This window comes from Ambystoma mexicanum, chromosome 11 (assembly GCF_040938575.1).
Source record: "Ambystoma mexicanum isolate Mex_15411 chromosome 11, UKY_AmexF1_1, whole genome shotgun sequence".
NCBI lineage: Eukaryota > Metazoa > Chordata > Amphibia > Caudata > Ambystomatidae > Ambystoma > Ambystoma mexicanum.
In genome coordinates, this window is record NC_090934.1 from 1,027,038,802 (window position 1) to 1,027,064,513 (window position 25,712).

The 25,712-nt window shown below is 47.4% G+C and overlaps 1 protein-coding gene across 5 annotated transcripts in view; it reads right to left on the minus strand.

Moving 5' to 3' along the window:
- The window catches only part of DIS3L (DIS3 like exosome 3'-5' exoribonuclease), a 1,101,103-nt gene that overhangs the window by 687,583 nt on the left and 387,808 nt on the right, over positions 1 to 25,712 (minus strand). For 4 of the 5 annotated variants that reach the window (XM_069624265.1, XM_069624266.1, XM_069624267.1 and 1 more), the window contains one exon: positions 2,550 to 2,729. In XM_069624265.1, the coding sequence (XP_069480366.1) occupies positions 2,550 to 2,729 (180 nt within the window). Of the gene's footprint in view, positions 1 to 2,549; positions 2,730 to 15,250; positions 15,561 to 25,712 lie in introns of those variants that run through there. The other variant, XM_069624269.1, reaches the window with a different exon arrangement.

A 25,712-nucleotide genomic window follows, 5' to 3' on the forward strand; every position in this document is an offset into this window, starting at 1 on the left:
GAAAATGTGTTTACATATAAATGTTCATAATACAGCAAAATGCTGAAAAATGAAGCTACTACAGTGTATTCTTGCATAGGCTAGCAGTATGTTAAGGAGTAAGTCCTAAAACAGACAGCGCTGGCCATAGAGGAAGGCCGACTGGAGTATCCCTTGTATGGAAACAGGACAGTGTGGGATGGTACTTGTGTAGTTCCTTTGCATATTTGCAAGTGTAAACGGCTCTACACCAGTTTGATTCAACGGTGATCCCATCACCTTAAAACTGATGTGAAGCAGGATAGTAGCAGCTGTAATTTAGTTTTTGCTAAACCCAGTTTCAACCGCTTTTACCACAATAGTAGCCTAATGCACCTATGTGGTAGTCATTGGGGGTACTAATCTAGTTTTTAACCACTGCCGTTTTGTGGCTTCGTCTGTGTGGTCCACAAGGCATGGCTAAAATCGAGGTTTACGGATGCAGGCTTATCATAAGTTCTTAATGTCACCATCAGTTTAGGATTCAACAAGCTGGTCTAAAGACCTCCAGACATTCCAATCTACTATAAGTGTGGGTGTGCCTGTATGTTTGTTGGTTTTCGGGGCCTGCCTAGTAGGCTGGCACACAAAACTATTGTGTGCTGCCTAAAGTAAGAACCCTATGATGGCTTATGCCATCCCTAGAGAGAATAAGTTGTTAGGAGAGACCGTGCACATTCCTCAGATCCATTCCTCATCTTGCCCAAGACTGCTGTGAAGATGGGCTGCTAATTAGGATCCTGGTATTGTAGTACTGGCTGGGCCTGGTCGTCTTTGTGCTATGTATTCTGATTCCCCTTGCTGAGGAACTCCTTCCAGGGCTCTTGTTCAGTTTCTTGCAGTCCTCGCTGGTTGGGCCGACTTGCCTTGCTCGACCACTGTTCTGCAGTTCTTAGATGGCTGGTAACATCCTGCTGATTGTAGTAGTGATTGCATATACATTTTAGTTAGGAAATCACTCTAGTTCACTCCAGGACATAATGGTGGTGCAGTAGGAGGTTGGGAATACATTGTTGCTAATTATTCTGTGGGGTGTACGGTGATTGTAATTCCCCTCTGCTAGTTATTAGGGCCCCTTTCCTATACAGTTTTAACTCACTATTCCCTCCATACTAGCCAGTGTATAGGCCTATTACTCTCCAGCTAGAGTAACCCACTCTTCTGTGTTTAAGAATGCTTGTCGTGTTTTCCAATATGCATGCTTTGTTTTTAGATTTTAAAGTACTTATTTGGTAGGGTCTTTTTATTCCAATGCAATACTAAAAATAAAGGTTACACATAATTGTACAGTATATTATGAGTTGTGCGTTTCATTGTGTATGGGACAAATTGTACTTTGGCACCAGCCACTCCCCTCCAAATAGCGAAGCCTGATAACTCTGATATGTTACAAGTGTATTAAAAGAAGCAGTAGAACAACGTTCCCTGCTGGCCTATCCCGCGCCCCAAAAACCCCATCACCACTCCCCTGCACAACACAAGCCCCCAAATGCACTTGCTCTTTAAGAGAACGTTCAGTGCAAAAGTTTCAACTGCTTCCTACACTTTTTAAAACAAAACCATTTCAGGACGTTATTAAAAAAATAAAAGTAAAGGAACAGCAAAACGTAACCAAAAAAGTAGAGGGGCACCGCTCCCAACTACTCCGACCACTGTATGTTACCCATTAGTAGAGTATTGGTCCAACTTGGTGGAAACCTTGTCCTCACACCAGGGAAGGGTATCTTCACACCCTGCACTAGATTGCTATGTAAAATCCTCCCCAACCGTTTACTATATGTGGCCTCAAGATTGCCTATGGGCATCACCAACTGCTCTCTGTGCATGAACATGCTCATATTCTATGTTCCAACGCAACGTGCATACAGAGTAAGCCTCTCACACAAGGGAACACCTCTCTCAAGACACCAAATCACAACACCACATCTCAACTATCATCTTAAATACCACAGCAACATCAATTATGTCCCAACACCACAAGCATGCAAGGTCCCCCCGGTGCACAAATTCCTCTACACTTTCAAAACAGAACACCTAGAAACTGACCCTTTAGGAGAGCTCACAGTACTTCGCACACATCAATGCAACAGCCAAGCTACCTTGTATTCCCCCCAATGAAATAACCCATCTCCTTAGCTTTGAAATCCGCCAGAGCAACTGGCGAGATTTCAAGTGGCCGAAAGCATTGTACAAATAGCAATAAAACTTATTGTAAATTAAATTGCACTCAAAATCTACCCCTTCAATTCACTGGAAGAAATATTTTACTGGTCTCTGTATCAAGACTGATTAACTCTCCTACTCTAGGACCATAAAGCTTTGCATTCGGCTATACCAGAATATTCAAATCCTCAGTAGGCAGGCACCATTTTTGATTTGTAAAATTACAGTGTAAATAAGCATTGGGTCTTCCTTGGTTACACAACTCATTTTAAAGAAAGTAATTCCGCCATTTAGAAGTAGGAAATAGACCCCTCTTTAGTTGCCACTATACCCCTCTACCTAAATCATCATTCTAGAAAGTCCCTTACCTGTGGGCATCGATTCGCTCTGGGAATCCCCAGCTGTTCTTTCATCTGGCTCATTCTCACCCAGCGCACTGAGCCGACCCTTCCACTCGCATCTGGGCAGAAGCTCCACAGCCACCACATCTCCATGAACAGCTCGGTTACGTGCTCTGTTGCCGTGGATTAGGATGTCACTGCGGAGATCTTCAAAGCAATCATGAGAAGATTACCAGTGTGCCAAAGATAGGTTAGTGCTCAGTTCCATACCCTTCCATAACATGTTTCTTAATCGTGTTTGTCTGACATGTTGGCATGTATGCATTTTGTTATCAACATAAAAAACTTCTTTGGTGTCAAAGTGGTAAAAGTTGCGAGGAAACAAGTCCTCAACTACCTTTAGTGAGAGGCCCTTTACTTTCAATTTTTCTTGGCCGATTCGCCAACCCTTTTTCCACTAATCTGTGGCCTCATGAGGTATGTGACGGATGCTCTCTTCCTTATGGGTAACATACTCCCAAGTATCACCACCAAACCCCAAGCAGATTGCCACTCAGGAACCAGGAACCTTTGATCTGCACTGTTCAACACCTCAGGTTTCCCCATCTGCCTTTTCAGATTGTCCCACTAATGAGCCCGACCAAACTTCTTTCTTACAGAGCCAAGCGCAGCAAGGCCACCAGCAGCAGCAGCAGATGGGCGCTGTACAAGATCACTTACATTACATGATAGCTAAACTAAAGCCCAAACGTTTGCCTTTGTTAGTACTTGTTTTTAACAGGACTTGCGTGCAAGAAACCGTTGCAAGGGGACACATCGGTCTCATTTTATTTACAACATACATGAACAATTACAGCGTTACATCTCAGAAAACGGCTTAAAACTAACACTGGCAGGACCTATATAACACAAACTTGATGTTACTATATGACATTCATTACTTACCGTAAAAGCATTTCTGATGATTGTATCTGCTTAGTTTCACATGGTGTGCAAATGGTCGGACATCCAGTGGTAACCGCAGAGTATTGCATCTTATCTTTCGAGAATCGAAAGGGGATGTCAACATGGGCGTGCCTGTAACACTATCCCTACGTGACGTGCAGTGTACCCAAGATCCGTCACGCATTGAGATCCCTCCGATTGTATATTTTTTTCTGCCGTGAGGGAGCCTTATGACTTATTGTGAGTGAGTACAGAAAAGAGAGAAAGTAGTAAGACTTCTATGTTCCTTCCATCCGAGCGGGGTGGAAGGGTGGATGCATGTGAATCTAAGCAGATACAATCATCAGAAATGCTTTTATGGTAAGTAATGCATGTCTTGTGATGCTTGTTAATCTGCTTAGAATCATATGCTGTGCATAGAATAGCAAGCAGTACCCGGAGTTGTAGGTGAGTTGTGAGAAGGAACAGTAGAAAAGAGGTCTTAGTACTGCTTGTCCCACCTGAGAATCAGACCTAGAATGAGTATCTAAGCAATAGTGTTTTGTAAAGGTGTGTACAGAACTCCAGGTTGCCGCTTTGCAAATGACTCAAGGGGAACATTTGCAATGAATGATATGGAGGCACCAGTGCCTCGAGTAGAATGTGCTCTAGGCTTAAAGGGCAGTTTTCTCTTGGCAAGAGTGTAGCAGAGTGTGATGCATTTGACAATCCACCTCGAGATAGTGGATTTGGAGACCGCATCTTCTTTTCTTCTGCTGCCACTGAAATGAAAAATTGATTAGTCTTCCTCAGTGGTCGATTGCTTTCCATGTAGAACATGACTGCTGTGCGTACATCAATTGTGTGCAGGCTTCTTTCTCCAATGCTTGAAGGGTTTTGAAAGAACATTGGTAGTTCTACAGATTGGGTCACATGGAACTTAGAAATTCTTTTAGGCGCAAACCTAGGGTGAGTGCGTAGAACCACCTTATCCTTGTGAACTGTTACAGAAGGATCTAGGACTGAGAGCGTTTGTAGTTTACTTACTCTCCTAATGGAGGTAATAGCTATTAAAAAAGTAGTCTTATAGGTGACATCTTCAAGACTCTCTCTATGCATGGGCCCGAAGGGAGGCCCCATAAGTCTAGTCAACACCACGTTTAGGTAGAAACCGGAGGGTGAATTCTTTTCACTCCTTCCATGAAAGCCTTAATTGATATCTTCCACCACAACCCTTTCTGTTGTGACATAGTGTAGGCTGAAAGCGCAGCCAAGTGAACTTTTAGAGAGTTAAAGACCAGGCCAGAGTCAAGTAAAGGAGTTAGGTACAAAACAATACGTGAGGGAGAGCAGTTAATTGGGTTAATGCTCTGAGTTGCACCAGATGACAAACTGCTTCCACTCACTGGAATAGCAATATCGAGTGTTTGGTTTTCTTGCCTCTCTGAGAATGTCCATACATCTGTGAGGGAGCTGCAGGTGCCCAAATTCTATGCCCTCAGGAGCCAGGCCGCTAAGTTCAACGGCTACGGGCATGGGTGAAGCGTCTCCCCTTTGTCTTGCGACATGTTGTACATGCAAGGCAGTTTGACTGGAGGAGAGAGGGACATCTCCTTCGGATGAGCGAAGCAGGGTTGGCGGGCCCTCATGGGGGCCACCAGTATCATCGTGACTGGTTCCTGGTATATCTTGTGCACTATCTTGTTGGGAAGGGGAGTCTAGGGGGCAATTGTGGGGGGTGATGGGGAAAGCATAAACAAATTTCCCTGACCAGGTTATCCAGAGTCCGTTCCCCTTGGAACGTTTCTGGGGGTCCTTGGAGGTGTAATCTTGGCATTGAGCGTTCTCCAGAGTTGCAAACAAATCGATCTCTGGGAAGCCCCATTCTGCGAAAACGTTGGAGACGATTTCTTCATGTAATCACCATTCGTACTCCATGGGCAACGAGAAATCTCTGCCGAGTACGTCTGCTAGAAGATTGAGTTCCCCTGGAACATGTGATAACAGGAACATGTTGCGTTTGAGAGCCCACTTCCAAATGTTCTGGGACAGTTTGGACAGCCCTGGAGAATGAGTGCCCCCTTGTTTGTTCAGATGTAACATAGCGTGGTGCGGTCTGTGAGGATCAGGACCGTCTTTCACTGCAGTTGTGTCTGGAAAGCTTTTAGTGCTTTGGACACTGCCAACAGTTCCAACAAGTTTATGTTGTCGGATGCTATGTCCGACGACCAAACACTGTGCGCGGTTTGTTGAAACAGGTGAGCTCCCCACCCTGTGAGAGACGCATCTGTAGTTAGAGTGGCTTCCACTGCAGGGGTGGGAAAGGATTTCCCCTTCAAGAGGCTGTACCTCAACCACCATTGCAGCAAGAGAACCACTAGATCGTCCCACTGTCCGCTGGCCTGACACCACTGGCAGTTGAGCCACTCCTGCATTGGGAGCACGCGCAAGCACTCGTGAGGAACCAAGTAGATACACAAGGCCATCACCTCTCGACTGGCTACATACTGAGGGATTCGAAACAACATGTTTTGGACTCTTGTTGGAGAGGAAGACAAGGCCGTACTTTGTTCGAATTAGAGCCCCTAGGAACTGCTTGACCTGACTGGGGTCTAGGCTGGATTTTTTCTCGTTGATAGAGAATCCCAGACTGAATAAAAGATCTATCGTCAGGTAAGGATAGACCGGAATGGATTGCCTGCGCAGATGTGCTGCTGCCACCGCTACTACCTTTGTAAATACCCTTGGTGCAGATGCTATGCCGAAGGGTAGTACGTTGAACTGATGATGCTTATCTTGATTCATAAATCTGAGGTATTTTCTGAGCGCTGGCAACATTGAAACATGAAAGTATGCATCTTTCATGTCCAGTGTTGCCATGTAATCCCCAATGATAGCAGGGGAATTACTTCCTGCAGAGTGACCATGCAGATCGTTTGTGGCTTTACAAATTTGTTCGATGGGCGCAGATCTAAAAACAGGGCGGATGGTTAGATCCTTTTTGGGTAGAAGGAAGTACACTGAATAAATACCTTCTTTTACCTGTGACAGAGGTACGATTTCTATGGCTCCTTTCTCTTGTAGTGTCTCGACTTCCTGAAGAAGTATGCGAAGATGGTCTGGTGTCCGTCTTGCCCGTGAAGGTCTGAATGTTAGGGACCGGTTGAACTCTACAGTACCCGTGGGCCACAGTCTTAGCACCCACTGGTCTGTAGTGATCCCCAAATCTTCAGGTAATTTTGAACTTGAGGCCGGGGAGCCTCTAGGGGTAGAGGTCTGTCCCCTTCCTTTCCCACGACGCTGACCCCTTTGGGGGTACAGGGTGGTGTATCTGCTGGTTCCCTGTGGAGAGTTCCAATTGTTTCCCGAGGAGTACTGTTGTTGAGGGAAGCGTTGGCCACGAAAAAGCCATCTGGACCCAGATCCTTGTCTTGTAGAGGGTCTTTGTGTAATTTGGTCTAGTGTTTTTAGGGTTTTCCTGCTCCTTTTTGCAGTCTTGAGGGCCTTGTTGACCGCTTTCCCAAAGAGGTTGCATTCTTCCACGGGTTTATTTGTTAGTGACGTTTGCGTCTCTGGCTTGAATCCAGAGTTCCGTAGCCACGCATGTCTCTTCAGGAGTGTGCCCTGAGCCAGGGATCGACCAGCTGTCTCGGCAGAATCCAAAGTGTTCTTAAGTATTCTTTGGTTCACTTGTCTGCCCTCAGTGACTGTGGTCAGGAGACAAGTTTGTAGTGGTTCGGGAACCTCCTGTAGGCCTTCTTGTAGTAAGGCCCATTGAGCATCTGGGAAGCTGGCCAATAAGGTTGTGTTGCTGGCAATATGTGTTGAAAACGCTGCAGCGGCCGTGACCCTCTTCCCAAGGGTGTAAAGTCTTTTACCTTCCTTATCAGGGGGTGCCTCGCTGGTTGACCGAGGGACCACTGCCCTCTTTCTTTTAGTAGTCACCGCCAGAGAGTCTGGGATGGAGTCACCTCTGATATAAAGGGGGTCCGAGGGAGAAGGACGAAAAAGTTTTCTATTCTTAGGTTAACACCTCGTGAGAGCGGGTGTTGATAAGGAGAGGGCCAAATGTGTTTTAATTAAATTGAGGAGAGGAATAGCCTGGCTGCTGGCAGCTTCTCTGAGGATTGTCCTCCACGAAGTCAGCTTCAGGGACAGCTTCATCTGTGGCAATCGTGAAGTGTTCAGCTGCTTTGTGCAACATGACGTTAAACGTCAATTGATCATCCACTGGCGATGGTTGTCCAGTGGGGGTCGTCTGGGGGGAATCCAAAGATGGGGCATCAGGATCTTGTGGATATGGAGACTGCCATGGTTGAGTGTCACCCATATCCGGGTTGTCCTCCCAGCCCTCTATGGGATCATGCATGTCCTCAGGATTGGTGAATTGATCCTCATCCTGAGTGTCTGCAGGAATGTCTTCTTCAGTTAGGTCATAGTTGTATATATCCTCTTCCAGAGAGGGGTCCAAGAGCATTGGGAATTTTGCTACAGGGTCCAAAGGGCTCTCATCCCGTGGTCTTCTTGGTGTGGGTTGTTCTCAACGGGAAACAAACCTGTCCAGCCTTTCCATGCAGTTTTCAAATTTCTCTCTAGTCCAAACAGAAGACCTAGAATGGTCTAGACGTGAAAAAGGTTCTTGAAAACACTTTTCTGTCGTAGAATATCAAGATTTTTGTCTCAACGTCGAAGACATCCCTTCTTTGCCCTCAGAGAACTCCTCCTGGGGGACCGATAGAAGTGGGACGTCCCTGTGCCTCTCTTCCGGCTTATGGGAGTGTTCCGGTACTCCCCTTAGGCTATCCTTGGATCTAGACGGATCCTTGGCCTTTTTCTGTAGGCCTCAAAGAATCCCTTGATTGCCGTTTCTGAGAATCGGCGGAAACAATCCTTGCTCTGCTGTCGGCGACGTCCTCCACAGACAGGAGGCGCATAGCTTCAGCCTGCGATTGTGAAGGAGTCTTTTTCGGCAGAGCCGGGGCCTTGTCTTCGGCGGCTGCCTTCTTCGGCGGTGCCGGGGCTGTCTTAGGTGACCGTCTTCTTCAGCGGAACCGGAGCCCTGTCGTCACCGGACGCCTTCTTGTGATGGGTCTCGACGGAACCTGGGATATTAGAGGTAGCGCCCTTTGTTTTTGATGGCCTAGTCGCTAGGAGCATATGCGGCTGCGGGGAGGGCTACCGATCTTGACGGTCACGGGGTGCCACCAGAACTACCGGTTTTACCCGTTGGGGCTGAAGTCTTCTTCGACTTGGCCGAAGATTGACTTGGGGTTGTGTGTTTAGCGCTGTGTAAATTTTCGTCTTTGTCGCAGGGTGCGACTTCCCCATAGCAGTGCCTGAGCCGTGCCTGGCGTGGCCGGTGACAGACTATGCGGAATGAGAGCGTTCCGTCAAAAGGTCAACCATCTCCGGTTTGGAGGTCTGATCGTCACTCTCGCTCAAAAGGGAAAGGCATTCTCAGATTGTACAGAAATGTCCACCCCAAACCCACTCACTACTGTGTATTCCTGAGGAAGGCCCGGCCACGTGGTCGGCAGCCCCGACTGGATCACCGTCCAAAGTTCTGAAGGTCTTCGGCGCAGATCTGGAACAGCCGTCGAAATAAGGGATGGATAGGGTGATCTGAATTATTTTATATAACTTTTCAACCAACGGTTGAGGGTACAATAGGCATTGTCTCTGACGAGCTCCGCATAAGGCGACCAGCATGCTGAGCGGAAAAAAACAATCTGATGGACCTCAACGAGCGAGGGATCTTGGGTACACTGCAAGTCACATAAGGATAGTGTTACAGACACGCCCATGTTGACGTCCCCTTTCGATTCTTGAAAGACAAGATGCAATACTCTGCGGTTACCACTGGATGTCAGACCATATGCACAGCATGTGATTCTAAACAGATTAACAAGCATAAGAAGTTATGTTATGATATCTGGAATTTATATAGCGCTCATCATTGGTATGACCTCAAAGTGCCGGTAGGTTGAACGCCCCCGAGAACTGTGGTCCGGGTCAGTTGAGAGAGTAAGGTGGCATAGGGCGCATGGATGCACCGATTATGTGTGCAGCTGAAGAGACTGCCTGATGGTGGCTGCATCCTAGCATTAGGTGTGGTGGTATTTGATATCAGTAGAATGTATGCAGTCTGGACGATGGTCACCATGAGTGGGTTCTGGCTGTGATAGGCCTGTTTAGGACGCTTATGCGTGCAGCTAGGCCGAATTCGAGGGGAATAGCTGCGTTTCATCAGAGTGTTAAGATGTTCATGAGATAATGTTCATATGTTAGCTACGCTGAAATTGATACAGGGGTGTAGCTGGTTCTAATTGTGTGTTGGTGTAGAGAAGAGAGTGAGCGCAGCGATATGAGAGGTAAGTGAGGAAGATTTGATCTAGCGAACTCTGTTCTGGAACGAAGGTCCGTGTTTGAGATTGCCGCGTTCAGAGTAAGCTTATTTGGAATTTATTAGCCGCCTTCAGTGGCATTATTGCTCTGGAATTTCTGAACATTGGTCATCAGGTAGGAAGGTTTCAGCAGTGTTAGATCCTAATATACGGCATTATGGGCAGGTTTTTAGAACTTTGCGGAAGGCCATGTAGCTGTGGGTGTGTCGAATATGAGCGGGGAGAAAGTTCCAGTGTAGTGGCTAAGGCTGAAAAAGCTGATCCTCCGATCCTGGCAGAATTAGAAGTTGGAATCGCTAGAAAGAGGGCAGTGCTTGATCTGAGGGTGCGTGATGGTTTATCTTTTCTTGTAGGTATGTTGGGCCGGTCTTGTGCACTGCTCGGTGGCCAAGGCAGATGGTCTTGAAGGTGGCCCTTGGTCGACTGGGAGCCAGTGGAGGGTTTGAAGAGCTGGGCAGATGTAGTCTCTGTGTCCCAGGGTGGGGAGGATTTTGCCTGCAGTGTTTTGGGCTCTTTGTAGTTTGTTGAGTTGGAATGCTGGTGGTCCCAGGTACAGGAAGTTAGCATAGTCCAGTCTCGAAACAATAGACATAACAGCGGCAAATCTGTTGGGGTAGGAGAGGTAAGGAAAAACACGTAGAAGTTTGAGGTGATAGTGACAGCATTTTGAAACCTTATTGATCTGACGGGACAGGGTTAGGCCTGAGTTCATAGTGCAGCCTAGGTTTTTGATTATATTGGAGGGAGGGGGGGGCATGGGAGCGGTTGTGGGAGAAGGGTGGTATTGCCGCACAGCATGATTTCGGTTTTATCAGGGTTCAAAAGGAGGTGGTTACATCATCAATGCGTCAATATCACATAGACACGCCTCAAGGTCAGGAAGTGGGTTGGCGCTCGTTAGGGAGAATTCGCAGAAATGTGCCAATTCCCTTCTACCTTAGAGGCCCCCAGCTCTTCTTGCTGGACTTTAGGACTTTTAATTTCTCACCTGGAGAGAGCGTGACCTTTTTCCCCCACTTTCTCATGTATTTTTCTGTGATTTGGACTGTTTCTTTTGACTTTGGAGTTTGACCGTAGGCATCATCTTTACATTGTGACACACAGCACCTTTGGTGCAGTGGCACAGGGAAGTCTCTTAGATTTCCCAAACATTTAAATACTTTCTCTTGGTGAAACGACTGTTTCCAAGAGCAGTGAAGTGAAATAGACTACTTACATTTCTTAACTTTCTAGACCCAGCACACACCGTCTTACCATAGGGTGCTCGAGGGGTTACTTAGTTTCCCCTTTGTCTGGTTTTTCAAGTAGCATTTTTAGGTTACCCTTTCTACAATTAATGGCTGGTGGCAGTGGTTTACTTTTTACTACCATTGTGTGTTTTTACTGCGGGCTAAAATCACAGTTGTAGTAAGGTACCCACGAGTGCCCATTTTGTCAAAATGGCCCGGTCTTGTTTTTTTGACATTTCTTGTTGCAAAGGTCCTTTTTGAGATCTACTCTACGTGCCAAACCAGGTTTGGTCCCTTTGTTTTGTCTTTGGCTGGATTCACGAGTGCAGCTGGAATTAATGGAAGAAACCTGCATAAAACAGACCAAGAAATCCGAAGAGAACTTGGAAGAGACTCCCGCTGCAACTCCTGGACAGTTGGTTTGCCCGGTGAAGCTCTGCTGCTGTGCTGAAGCTCCGAATTCGCCTCGACTAGAGAGGACCTGCAAAGGACAACTTCTTCCCTTGGGTTGTCGACCCCAAGAGGAGCTCATCTGGAAATCCTCTCGAAGCTGGCTGTACCTCCATTGGTTCTGCAGGAATCGAAGTGCCAGGGAGAGGAACACAAGAATCGAGTGTCTAAGTTGGACCCGAGCTCCAGGAAGATCCTCCAGACTCCCAGGAAGCAGGATTGATCAAGCCTGAGCCACCTCAAGAGTTCTGGACCCCAGATGCAAGGAAAGTCCAGAGTGGTATCTGAGCGACCGGGGTGGTGCTATTTGCCGAGACGCAAGAAGCTGAAACTGTGAAGTGCCGCTGAATTGAAGTTTGTCCTTTGCTGTCGGCAACCTTCCCATTGTAGCGCAGGAATCCACAGACTTCCTCCCTCTTGCCCCACGACTGAGGCCCAGGAACAGGATCTGCAGACCTACAGAGGAACAGAAACCAGCTGGAACCATTTCTTCTAACCAAAGGTTCTGTAAAACTAAGGGGATTACATCTTGTTGTGGAGCCATACTTGTTCTAAGTTGAGACCCGTTTGGTTGCTTTTGTATTTGTATTTATTTAGTTTATATAGCGCTTTACTCCAAAATGCTGCACATTTTAACAGCATGATACATATAACAATTAACAAACAAAACAGTAAGTGGAGCAATTAGACTGAAGGGAAGGAGTGTAGTGCAGTAGAAGTGAGGGAGGGGTGGGGAAGAGAAGGAGGAGGGAAAAAAGAAGGGGTAAAGGGTGAGAATGGGGGGAGGGCAGGGGGATGATCAAGGTGATAAGGCAAGGGGGGAGGAGGGGCAAGAAGGGGAAGGGGTTTCAGGGTGGGGGATGGAGAAGGAGAGATTTAAGTGATGTGCGGAATGAGAAAAAGGTAGAAATAGAGTAGAGTGAGAGAGGTAAGGAGTTCCAGTGCAGGGGGCTAGGAGTTGGAAGGAGCGGAAACAGGATGTGGCACAAGGGGATGGAGGAACAGTGAGAAGGAAATGGTCAGCAGAGCGAAGGGAGCGGGAAGGAGTGTAGAAAGAGAGGAGGGAGGCAAGATAAGGGGGGACAAGACCGTGGAGAGATTTAAAGACTAGGCAGAGAAATCTAAATTTAAGTTGGGCGTGAAAAGGAGACTTGCTTTTTGCAGACTTGCTTGCAGCTTTGCCCCTCACAAGACTCCCAGCCTGTGGCCCTACAGTGATTCTTTACTTCTACGAAGACTTCTAAACATTGTGTAAGACATTTACTTACCTGAAAGAAGTGCTTCAGCTCACCTAGACTTTTGTTCAATTAACATTTGGCTGGCCTGGCTCCCTGAAAGACTGCTTACCTCTGCCTTTGTGGGAAAGGATAATTTACTTTGCACTGGAGGTTCAAAAGTACTTGCCTGCTTCAGAATATTTGTTTAACCTTCGTTTTATTCCCAAACCCTTTTCTTAGACACCAACTCAGTATTGCTCTAAATGTACCAGTAATAAATATATTAATGTCCACAGTGTCCTAGTTATTAAAGTGACCTCAGAGTGTAGGAAACATCTGTGTGGCATCCCAAATGGGCACTTGCTGATTTAGAGGAACCAAGCGTGTGCATTTTTTAAGTGCATTTGTGTTTTACTTATATATTGCTCCCTTCTGAAGGCTTATTCAACTGACACTTAAAAAATGAATAATTGTTTAATCAAGAAACCTTGAGTCTAAGAGTTTGACTACTTGTCACTGAATCTCTGTGTAAAAACCCTACTGTTCACATTGAATGCTCAGCCACACTACCAACCTGTGTAGTACAGACTTATACCAGAAGGTCAAGGTTGCTGTAGCCTCACAAAGGGTACTGCACACAATCTTGCCTGCAGCACTAGTCTTGGGGACTCTTAGGATAATTTGGGTATCGTCTGCGTAGTTGTAACAAAACAGGTTGCGCGTGCAGATGACTCCTGGTAGAGTGGTCAGATAGAGGTTGTAGAGGAGAGCAGAGAGGCATGCACCTTGGGGTACTCCAGTGTTGACGGGGCGAGCAGTTGAGACAAAAGGGGGAAGGAAGACTGTGTCCTACTGCGGAGGACGGAGGCAATCCATTTGAGTGCCGAGCCATGGATTCCTAGGGAGCGGAGGCAGTCAAGGATGATTTAATGGTCAACGGTGTCAAAGGCTGCAGAGAGACTGAGGAGCATCAGTGCTGCGTATCCCTCAGAATCTGCTGTGACCTTGAGATCATCACAGATCAAGATTAGAGTGGTTTCTGTTCCATGTTCTGAAGCCAGATTGTGCAGGGTCAAAGAGGTTTATCTATTCTACAAAGTGGTTGAGCTGGGACAAAGCAATCCAGTCAATGTTTTTTGCTAGAAATCTGGTGTTGGAGATCGGTCTGTAATTCTTGTGTTCAAGTGGGTCAAGGTCAAGGGATGCCTTTTTTAGAAGTGGCTTGACGTGTGCTGTTTTAAAGGCTTCAGGGAAGAGGCCAGAGCTGAGGGAGTTAAGTAAAGTTATTGCATGTTCTCCTGCGCAGGTAGAGAATATTTCTTTCAGAACAGAGGCGGGGCAGGAGTCGAGGGGTGATCCTGAGGGTCTGCGGCTGTTAGTAGGTCAAGGAACTTGTCTCTGGAGATGGGTTTGAAAGAGTCGAAGGTTGTTTGAGTGGGCGTCGGGTCAATGGGATCACGAGCGGTCCGTGTACGGTAGGGTTTTAGTAAGGACAATTTGGACTGAAGGGTTGCTGTCCGGTCAAGTGCAATGTTGTAGAGATGTAGCAAGAATGAGTCCCAGTGATTGTGTGGCGGTGCAAGCAGGTTTCACAAATTCGGAGAGGATCTTGTGGAGCTCTTTGCTGCTGCTGCTGCCACAGTTCAGAATTCGTTTATTGTAACAGGCTTTCTTGGCCTTACGTATCTCGAATTTGTAATTACGGTGCTGGAGGGCGAACAAGGATCTGCCAGGGTTGGATTTAGATGCGCACCATGTGTGTTCAAGAGAGTTATTTTGTTGTTTCAGTGTCCTCAGGAGGGGAATGAACCATTGGGGGACATTCCTTTGCGTAAGGTTGCAGGGTGTGTGGGGTGAGCGGAATTGGTGATTATTCAAGCCAGGAGTGGAATGATTCTATGGTTAAGGGTTCACCACAGGACAGTGTTACAGGGGATGGAGTAGAAGGGCTTCAGCTAAGTCGGAGAGCACTTTGACTTTGTTCCAGGATTTGTGGACATGTGTGGGGGCAAGGGGAGCTGCCAGAGCTGGAACAAGGTAATACCAGTAACTGTTGTTCTCCAGCCTGGTCTGGCATGGATTCACATGCTCATGAATATTCCCCGTCACCAGCCTGTGAATCCTTGGCAAAAGAAAAAACAGTTTCAGTTTAGTTTCTAAACTGTCATTCTCCTATAAACCAATCACTAAGCTCTGGGTCATACTGTCTCCATCCAATGACTGCCCTCTACCTAAGCCCCTCCTCTGGCAGTCATCTTCAGATTTGCCAGCACGTAAAGTGGCAGTAGGACCAAGAGAAGAGCCGCATAAGGGCAGGTGGGAGGGGTTGCATGCAAATCCATGCCAGACCCATGCTGAAGAACAACAGTTACCACTAAATAGAATGTGGTCTGGCATGGATTCACATGCTCATGAATAAAGAATACACAGCAGTACATAATTACACAACCACAGAGGTGGCAAGGCTCAACAGAAGCAATCCCTTACCTCCTCACCATGCTCACCTTCAAGCAAACAGGTTGTGCAGCACTGCTTGGCCGACTCCTGACTCCTCCCTGGAATCCCTGTCGAGGCAGTAGAATTTCGTGACCGTGTGCATCGACCTCTACGTAGCATCCCTGCAAATGTCCAGCAGGGGCACACCTGACAGGAACACCGTTGTAACAGCGATCGCTTTGGTAGAATGGGCTCTCGGAATGCCAGGCAGTGGTCGGTTTGCCAACTGGTGACCATAAGTGATACAGCCCGCGAGCCACCTGGAAATGGAAGCCTTGGAGAGGGCCTTTACATGGTTCACAGGACCAAATTTCACAAAAAGCAGAGAAGTTCAGAAAACTCTTTATGCGTGCCACATAAAACTTCAGGGCTCTGGCCACACCCAAGTCCTTTCAGTCGGCGACAAAGGTGTTGGAAAAAACAGGGCTCGTTGAGATGAAACTCTGACGGGACCTTGGGCATGAAGGAGGGGTGCGTCTGCAGCACCACCCTCGTCTCGTGGAAAGTCAAGTAAGGCCGCTTGCAGGACAGGGCCTGGATCTCGCGTCTTGAGGAGGTGATGGCCATGAGAAAAGCCGTCTTCCACGACAAACTTGAGCGGGGCTGAATGCATAGGTTCAAATGGGGACCCGTGAGCCTAGTCAGCACCACGTTGAGTTCCGACGCCGGGGCCTTCACCGGCGGGAAGGAACGGAACAGTCCCTTGATGAACTCTGACTAGACGGTGCGACCACAGCAAAGACCCGCCTGTTAGGCAAAGTTCTAATGCAGTACCGTCTGGGAACACTACAAACAACTATGACTACAGGTATAGGCAACCCAACCTTTAGTATAAGCTTGTACTACACAGTTTTGGTAGCGTGTTGAGCAGCCAACCTTTTCTCAAGAGGGGAAATGTGAGCTGTAGTGGAGTTACACAAGGATTCACAGTTACAGGTATTCAAATAAACTCTTACACTCAAGGTTTCTTGCATAAACAATTATTAATTTATTGGTCAGTTATAAAACCTTCTTCAGAAGGGAGCAATGGAATAGTAACACAAATATACTTCAATACTATACACTGAGTTTCTGAATCAGACAAGACCCTTTTGGGATGGCCCACAGACACAACATACACCCACAGGTGACTTCAGTAACAAGGGTGCTGGGGACATTAATATCTTACTGTTGGCATTCAGAACACTCTTAAAAAGTTGGTAAAAGGCAAAGGTTATTAGAACACAAGAGACCACAAATATTCCTAAGCAGGTAAGTACTTTTGGAGTTCACTAGAAGAGTTATTCAATTCGATAGGCTAAGCCAAAGTCAATGGGCAAAAGTCTTGGGTAGGATAAAGCACTTCTGGTAAGTAAATGGAAGAGTCTTTCAACAAGTTCTTAAGAATCTTTGAAGAAAAGAAGAATCAAATGTAGGGGCAGAAGCTGATTAGACTTGTGGAAGTTACAAGCACTTCTACAGTAAGAGGTAAATTATCTTAGAATTGTTTTCCAGTACCTTGTTAAAGAAGAAAATATGCGGCTGATGACTTCTGTTCCTGTGCAGCTCTGCAGATCACACTCCTGCAATGCACTGGGACTGTCAAAACCAGCATCCGGCAAACTTCACTTTAGTGGCCGTTTCACGTTTCAGCTACTGCAAATAGCTACAATGCGGTTCCTGGCTGTCAAGGTGGCCTGTTCTGGGTCCACACTCTGTTAAGGGGGCTCAGGCTTGGCCAGTCCTGCTTCGTGGGAGACCAGAGGATCTTCCAAAAGCTTAAGGCCAGCTTAAAAGTAACACACACAATCTGGTGTCCCGCTCCCTGGTTATACGGTTTCCCTGCAGCAACTCTGAGGAAATTCAACCAGCTCCGAGATGGGTGTCCAGGTGGCATACTTTGGAGTAGATTGGTCCCACCAACTCAAAGGGAGAAGTCTTCCTTGCAGGGGCTTCTCTGTCAATACGAACTTGGCAAGTTGGCACTGCAGCAGGGCTTCACTGACAAACCAATGGTCCAGGAGTTGCAGCAGGCGTCCTCTTAAAGCTCTTTAATTCCTTTGTAGAGTGGTCGACTCTGCCTTCCAAGCCAAAAGACTTGCCTTTTATTCAGTTCTCGCCCATTCATTCCAGCCTAGCTTTCATTCACCCAACAGGGTGGCTGTCCTTGCCGGACAGTCAGCCAGCCAATCACCACAGAGTGCAATTGGGTCTCCTAGGATACTAAGCACAGGGAGTTGCGGGCACCTCTCTCACTTCCTGCCTAACCCAGACACTCTGGAGCCAGAGGCAGGTTTCACTCCTGAAGCCCACCAAAGGCAAAATGAACAAAGAGACCAAACCTGGTTTGGCGCGCTGAGAAACTCTAGAAGGACCTTTCTACAAAGACATGGCGAAAAACCAACACCAGGGACCATTTTGTCAAAGATGGCTCCCGCGGTTAGCGGTACCGGAGCTGCGAACAGCCACGGTAAATGCCATCTATGGTAGTTCTGAACAAAACCACTGCCACCAGCCATTCTGTGAGGAAAGGGTAACATAAAAATGTTACATGAGCAGTTAGACACAGGGGATATTAAGTAACCCCTCCAGAATACTATCTTAAGATGGGTTGTGCTGGGTCTAGCAAGTACACTGCTAAGTAAAGTCAATTTCACTTCACTGTTCTGGGAAACAGTAGTTCATCCCAGAGAAGGTATTTAAACCTTGGGAAATCTGGAAGATTTCCCTGTGTCACTGCACTGAGGATGCTTTGGGACACAATTGTAAACAATGATGCCAATGGAGTTTGTTAGACTCCATAACCAAAAGAAACAGAGGTAAAATTCACATTCAAAATACATGAGAGAGTGGGAAAAAGGGCCTCACTCTCTCCAGGTAAAAAAAATCAAGTCCTCAAAATCCAGCAAAGTTGCTGGGGGTCTCTAAGGTGGAGGGAATTAGCACATTTTTGAGAATTCTCCTTACCACCTCCCAGAGACCTGGTGTGGCGGGAGATAGCCGCCAGATGTACCTTGATGGAGGCGTGCGCCAGCCCCAATTTAGCCAGTGACAGTAGAGGGGCCGGCCACTCAGAGGGTTGATCTTCTGCGACCAGTACCAAGTCGCAAAACGCTTCCATTTTTGTCTGTAGCATTTCAGAGTAGACGACGCCCTGGCGAGTACCTCCCTGCAATCTGTCGGAAGATCGTAGCCACCGAACTCTAATGCTGCAGGAGCCAGGCCTTCAGGCTCAGAGAACCTGGGTCGTGGTATAGAATTGCACCTCCTTTTCTGGCAAGAAGATCCGCAACCACGGCAGCTTGACTGGAGGGGACGCCGACATGTTGAGAAGGTCCGGGTACCAGATCTGCCTCGGCCACGCCGGTGCGACGATCATGATGCACGGTGTCCATCTGAGTTTACTGATGACTCGAAGTCGTAGCTGCAAGGGAGGGAAGACATACAGAAACAGGCCCCCAATGGAATGAGAATGCGTTCCCTCCCCATGCTCCCTGGCTGGGGGAACCTGCTGACGAACCTCCAGCACTTGGTGTTCGTCGACTGTCGCAAACAAATCGATCTAGGGACTGCCCCATTTGAGGAAAAGGTTGTCCACTTGATCCTGCCGAAGCTCCCATTCGTGGCAAGAGCGCAGCTCCCTGCTGAGAGTCGGCAATGGTGTTCTTTACTCCTACCAGGAGTAACGGGATGAGGAACATCCCCTGGGCGACGGTCCAGTGCCACATTTCCTGTGCCTCTGGAGAGTGCCGGAGATCTGGTGCCCCCCTGCTTCCAGATGTAAAACATTGTGGTGGTATTGTCCGTGAAGACCCTCACCACTTTGCCCTTGAGGGACGGCAGAAAGGACCCGAGGGCCCAAAACACTGCCTGTAGTTCCCGGATGTTGATGTGTAGTGTGTTCTCTTCCGGCAGCCATAAACCTCTGGCGTGAAGATATCCGGTGTGGGCTCCCAATCCTTCCAGGGAAGCGCCCATCGTGATTGTCGCCTGGTACAGGGGGTTCAGGAAGTCTGTGCCTCCGGCGATGTGGGAGTGCACGCCCGCCAACTTATTGCTTGATAGAACTCCTTATAGAGCACAATTTTGTCCCGATAGCCTCTGGACACCTGCACCCAATGGGCATCGAGGAATTCCTGTAGTGGGCGCATCCGTAATCTGGCCTGGCTTCAGGGGGGTTTCGCCTTGAGAATGTCTTCTACAAATCCCTGCTCGGGTACCGCTTCTTGAGTAGTGATTTGGAAGTGATCTGCTGCCTTTCTTAACATGGCACTGAAGGCCCTTTGGTCGTCTACAGGCGAGGCCTGGCGAGCCGGGGGAGAATCCAGGTACAGAATATCAGTGTACTGATCTTGTAGGGGGGAGCGTCTATGGGTCCGTCCCCACTTTCTGGGTTTCTTCCCATTTGTCCGCATCTAACTGGTCCTCATTGTAGCCCTGCAGGAAGGACCAGTAAATGCCCTGATAAGTATCCATCTGAACGATGTCTTCAGGATGGAGGAGGGCCGAGGGCTGACCTTCTTGGAAATGTGAAGCCGATTTAAGATTAGGTTCCTCAAGAGATCTTTTCGGGGAAGGATGTTAAGAAAAATGTATGAATTTTTCAAGACGATCCATGCACCCTTCAAATTTCTCCCTTGTCCACTTAGAGGCACCAGAGGGGGCTGCGGGTGGAAAAACGTCATTTTCCGCCCCTTGACGCCGAAATTTTTCACTCAGGGTGTTGGAAAGAGGCTCGTGACTGTGCTCGTTGGTCTTGCGAGAATCGGGGCACCATGGCGTATCTATAGATTTGTCCGCGGCTTGCCCCATGTTTTTTGACAGAATAGGTATAAGCCCAACCGCCAAAGTAATTCTTGCGATACTGTGTTCAATTACTGCTGAATCGGCATCAGTTAGTGGGTCCAAAGGTCTATCGGTAGATCTACCGCTTACCGCGACGTTAGAGGGCCTAGCAGTACGTTTCTCGCCTTGAGGCCTAGTCGTAGATTTTGGGCCTACCGGGCCTTTCGGAACCGTCAAAATTCTGCTCTTCGACGTGTAAACCCGATTTAGTGGTAGTGCCCTTGTTTGTTTTGGAATGCCCAGTTGCAAAACGCTGCTGCAGATGCGGGGAAGGCTGTTGATCTGAACGATCAGAGGAATCCGCCGAAATTTTCGACGGCCCTGCTGACGCTTGCACCTTTTTCGACGTACCAGTCGAAATAGGTGGTGGGGCTGTGCGTTTAGTGTAATGCGTTCTTTGTACGCCACTGTCGCCGGGTGCTGTCCCTGAAGCGAGACTAGTGTCAGGCCTTGAAGGGTCGTGGACGGGCGTGGCGGACCTAGAAGTGTCCGCCTCAAGGTCTATCACATCCGCACCGGATGTTTGGTCATCAGAGGTGGCCCCGTCACTTTTGGCGAGTGTGGCGGTGCGGGAGGAGGGTACGAAAATATGGCCACCCCGACCCCACTCTCCCTACTGTGAAGGCCGGCCAGAGGGCCCGGCAATGTGGAAGCTTCAGCCACCGGATCTTGGGCGCCGAAATCCACCGCTGTAGACAAATCCCCTGCTGTCTTCGTCGAAGTTGTTCCTGCCGTCAAAGTGACTTAAAGGGGGAATAACCGACAAGTGGGTTTAAGATAAACAATGTCTCTTACATAACAGCTCTGCTATAGGGCGACCAGTTATCTGGGCGGAAAAAACAATCTCAGATCTTAGTGAGGAGGGTAGCGAGTTCCATAACTTGGCTGCGAGTACCGGGAAACTACTCCCTCCTGAACTTTGCAATTTGAAGGAGGTTACTTTGAGGCAGTGTGCCTGCACCAACCCCATGGGGTGGTCTGAGGTATTGCAAGCAAAGTTTTTGGTAGGTAGGAGCTTGGTTGGTGAGGCATTTGTGGGTCAGAGAGAGAGTTTTGTAGGCTATTCATTGTATGACCAAAGGCCAGTTCAGGTTGCGTCTGATCTCCAACATATGATGTCATCTAGGGATTTTTAGAGCAGCTCCGATAGCGTTGTTTTGAAGAACTTACATTTTTCTCAAGTTTTGTAGCTGGTTCCAAGATAGATTACTGTAACACACTCTAACTTAAACAGTACCAACGCTCTGGCGATGCAGTTGGGTGTCGAGAGAAAAGGTCTGCATGCAATAATTAGCTTGCAGGTTTAAGCTGTATCTGAGGCTGATGCGTTCACCTGTCTTGTTAAGTTAAAAGATGAGTCAATGTGTATGGCAAGACCTTTCACATCTTTAGAGACTTTGATAGAATTGCCATCGATGCTAAAGGCGTCAAACGGTTTACTTAGTTTGTTAAGTTTAGGCTTGGATCCTAAGAGGAGGAACTCTGTCTTTTCGTCATTGAGACAGAATCTGTGTTTAGCCATCCAGGCTTGGATGATGCTGTAGCTATAATTCAGCAATTTAGCGTCTGTCGTAGTGACCGGTGACAGGTATGAGTATCTGGGTGTCATCTGCATAGTGTAGGTGACACCCAGATTGTCAAGGTCATTGAACAAAGGCTTTGTGAATACATTATAAAGGGTAGGAGAAATACAAGAGCCTTGTGGGACACCACAAGTGACTGGCACAGGGTTGGCTGAGGCTGTTTGAGAGAAAACTCTCATAGAACTGTTGTCTAAAAAGGATTGTGTCCACGTTGTAGCTTTGTGAGAGAAAAGAGCAGCTGACGTGAGATGCGAGCAGAGGACTTTATGGTCTACTAAGCCAAACGCTGACGACAGATCTAGGAGTAGGAGGAGGGCTAGTTTGCCGTTGAGCTCTTCAATTCAAGTCTTTAAGTCAATAAGGGCGGTTTTGTCCCACGCCTCGCCCTGAAGCCAGATTGCCTGAGGCCAGGAAGGTTGTTAACTTCTAGATGCTCCTTATTTTGAAGATAAGACGCTCATTAAATCATTTTCAGAAGAAACAGGACGGTGGTGATGGGCCTATCGTTCGTGGGGATAGCAGGGTCTAGAGTTGGCTTTTTGAGTAGCGGGAGGAACCAGGCGTCTTTGAGGTTATTGGGAAGTATGCCTGTTTCGAAGGACATGATGAGAGATGTGACAAAGGGCGCAAGTTCTTTGGCAGCCTCCTTGATGTTGGGCGCCGGGCAGATGTCTCCCTGGCATCTTGTGCGTTTTAGTTTGGAAATGTTGTCCTCTACCTTTTTAATGGTGAGAGGCGAGAAGTTGAAGGGTTTGCATGATTTGGTGACTGGCGTGGAGGTCGTAGGCTTAAGGGCGGAGTCTAGGATTAGGAGTTTTTTTGACTCCATTTTATTTTGTAGCATGGTTATTTTGTTTAGTAGCGCTGCCTGCAGGGACGTCATTTCACCAAAATGCCAGGGGCAGCGGAAGTGACATCCCACGACCCTTGACCTCTGATTACATCACAGGAACTGATGTCATTTGACCCCAACCTGAAGTCACATCGCGGGAAGCGATGGAACACGACCTTTCACCCCTTGACAAAACAGGAAGTGGCATCACATAGCATTGTTCCTAAGTACACTGTGAAATATATGGTTACGATATCACAGTAATGTGATGTACATTTCATACAAGAATGGATCACCATATGTATCGTTAATATTAGTGTGTAGCGGCCCATATTACCAAATTACTGTGAATGCAAGCAGAGGTCCAAGGCCAATCGAGGATGTGTTATTATATAGCACTTACCTTAAGATAGAACAAATAGACATACAATATCACCCAACCTGTTTCATGTATCGACCTCAGAAGGATGAAAGGCTGAGTTGGCCTTGCTGGGATTTGAACCTGCGACCTGCAGAGACACACACATTGCAGCAACGAACGTTCAACCCACTGAGCCATCTTACCGGCTATAGTAAAATGAACAATTACATGTCTGAATGTTCTCAAAGTCAGAAAGCATATTACACTCTGTAATGGCTACCATTAAACTGCTAACTGAGATTTAACAGCAGGCCAGTTCATCTGTAGCTCTGGTGCAAAGTTGGCCACATGTCAAGCCTGTGTGGATCTACTTTTCAGGCTTCAGAGTTTGGCAAACTACATACCATTGGGAGGGTTCATAACACAGTGTATTAAAGAATTTACAGTAGCACAGAGATATCCTGGCTTTTGGTGGTAAAATAAGGCGCGTGTGGGCGAGTGCATTGCACCTAATGTTTCAAAGATCAGATGTGAACCTTCACCTTTTGCCCATCGTGCCATCTAACACTTGAAAGGCACACTTTACAGCATTCGAGGCGCTAGAGTAGACTATGTGTCGATGACAGCGCTAAAGGCACGTGTGCAACCCTCCAATGCTGACTGACTTTTCCAAGCCTACACTAACACTGCACGATGCACTCAACCTCAAACCTTGTCACCTGACAGAGCACTGAATAGTCCATCACCACCACTTCGCACGTGGCTGCCCATCCTATAAGGGGCATGGACCAGCACACTTCCAATCGCACCCCAAATCTATTGCGCCCCATTTCAAGAAGATTTTCACACACACAAGACTTCACAAAAAGAAATAAAAATGCAAATTAAAATAAATCGGTCAAAGCAAATGTATGAAACACTTTGTCCTGCATGCAGTGCAATCCCCATTTGCTGAGTGTGCACTGGTTGGGCACACAGGAGTGGGAGATCTGGTTGTTTGCCTGCATCCCACTGGAATAGACAGCCCCACATGTTGTTTATATGATCCGACTGGCAGACAGCGTTTGCTGCCTACGGCTTCAAGGGTGCGTAATAATGGAGACATTTAAATTAAAATTCCCATACGACTGCAAACCCTTTTTTTCCCACTGGGCATTGCTAACCAGCAGCGCTATTTGGGGGTAGCTACTGCATTTTCGAAGCAGCTGTCTGCGTGTGGCTGTAGGGATGATAAAAAGCAACAACCTCACATATTGATTTAAAAGTTTTAAAAAAAAAATAGCAACCAGCGTACTTCCTGAGTTAACGATGCCTGCTGCAGCATGCCGTGTGTCCTCGCTCTGCCTGGACGTTATGTGCACACCTACTCTCGTAATACAAAGGAAATTCATTGCAAGTCCATCCGTGCTCAATTAAATGACCCTTTTTTGTGAATATCTGCGCACAGACCAGAATTCACATCTCCCCTCTCAGGAGTTTAATTGTTGCAGGGTCACGGTCAGGGCAGGGATGTTTATTCATTGAGTGGCGCCAGGCCGACACTTGTTGCCTGCACCCTTCTAAAGAAATTTGGCAGCAGGGGTCTGGGTCGGCCGGCACCACGGTAGTGGTGAAGGCAGTTGCAGGTCACTCAGCAACATGCACTTTCAGCCAGCAGTGAAGCTCACCATCCACTCCGCTGATTCTCGAGAGGAGTTGGAGCTTTTTTTTTTTAAAGAATATACAGAGGTCGCAAGCTAGACCACAGAGGTCGCGGCCACGGACACAGAGGTCGCAGTTTCGACCTCTGGCGACCCCCAAATGACGTCAGTGGCTGCCTGAATGTTGGAACACCAAGAGGCGTCTTTGATACAAGTAACTGGTGGAGGTGCTGTGATTCCAGCTCTCCGAGTACTTTAAAGAGTTCCTTCGTATTGTAGTTGACTTGCACAATGCAGGCATTGTAGGTTTCTTTTTTCGATTGTAGGATTGCTTCTTTGTAGGTTAGGGAGGTCGATCAGAAGTTTTCTTTATTAGAGGCTGTAGAGTGGCTTTTCCAGAGTGCTTCTGCACTTCTTTTAGCTTTGCGCAGATCTCTGAGGCGTGGAGTGAACCATGAGTTTAAGTGGGCGAGTGGTTTGGCTTTGTGCGGTCTAAGTGGGGAAATGGTGTTTATAGCGTTGAGTAGAGTTGGTTAAATAAGTCTACTAAATCGTAGGGTCTGAGTGTTTTGCGTTTGAGGCATTGAATAATTGATTGAAGAAGAGGGAGCAGCTTTTCTACTGTTATGTTGCGCGAGTTCCTAGTTTGAATAGAAGGGGCGAGGTTGTGAGTGTTGTTCTGGTTACCTTCATCCTTTATAATGAAATATATATGGTGATGGTCTGTCCAGAACAAGGCTGTTTGGAAAGGATGTCTACGTTGCAGTTAAGGTCAACAAGGCATTCTAGAATCCTGCCTTTGTTGTGGGTAGGTTCTGAGATTCGGTGTGTGAAACCTAGTTCAGTGATAGAGCTGGGAAGGGTAGTGGCTTTAAGGTCTTTGGGGTCTTGGAACCAGAGATTGAAGTCACCAAGTAAAATAATTTTAGATCCTGGCTTGGTGTTGGCGGACAGGAGGAGGGCGATATCCTCTTCAAATGTGGATACAGGCCCTGGTGGTCTTTGGATGAAGTGGATGGTAGCGGTGCGGGAGGCTGAAATAGTTAATTTGATGGACAGTAGTTCGGCTGAAGGGAATGTTTGGTTAGAGATAGGTCTAAGTGCTAATGCCGTTTTAAATATAAAGGCGAGGCCTCCGCCTTTGGCTCAGTTAGAATCTCTATTGAGTCTGATGATGGAGTAGCTGTCTTGCATGGCAAGTGAGAGAGAAGGCTTTGCAAAGAGATTGGA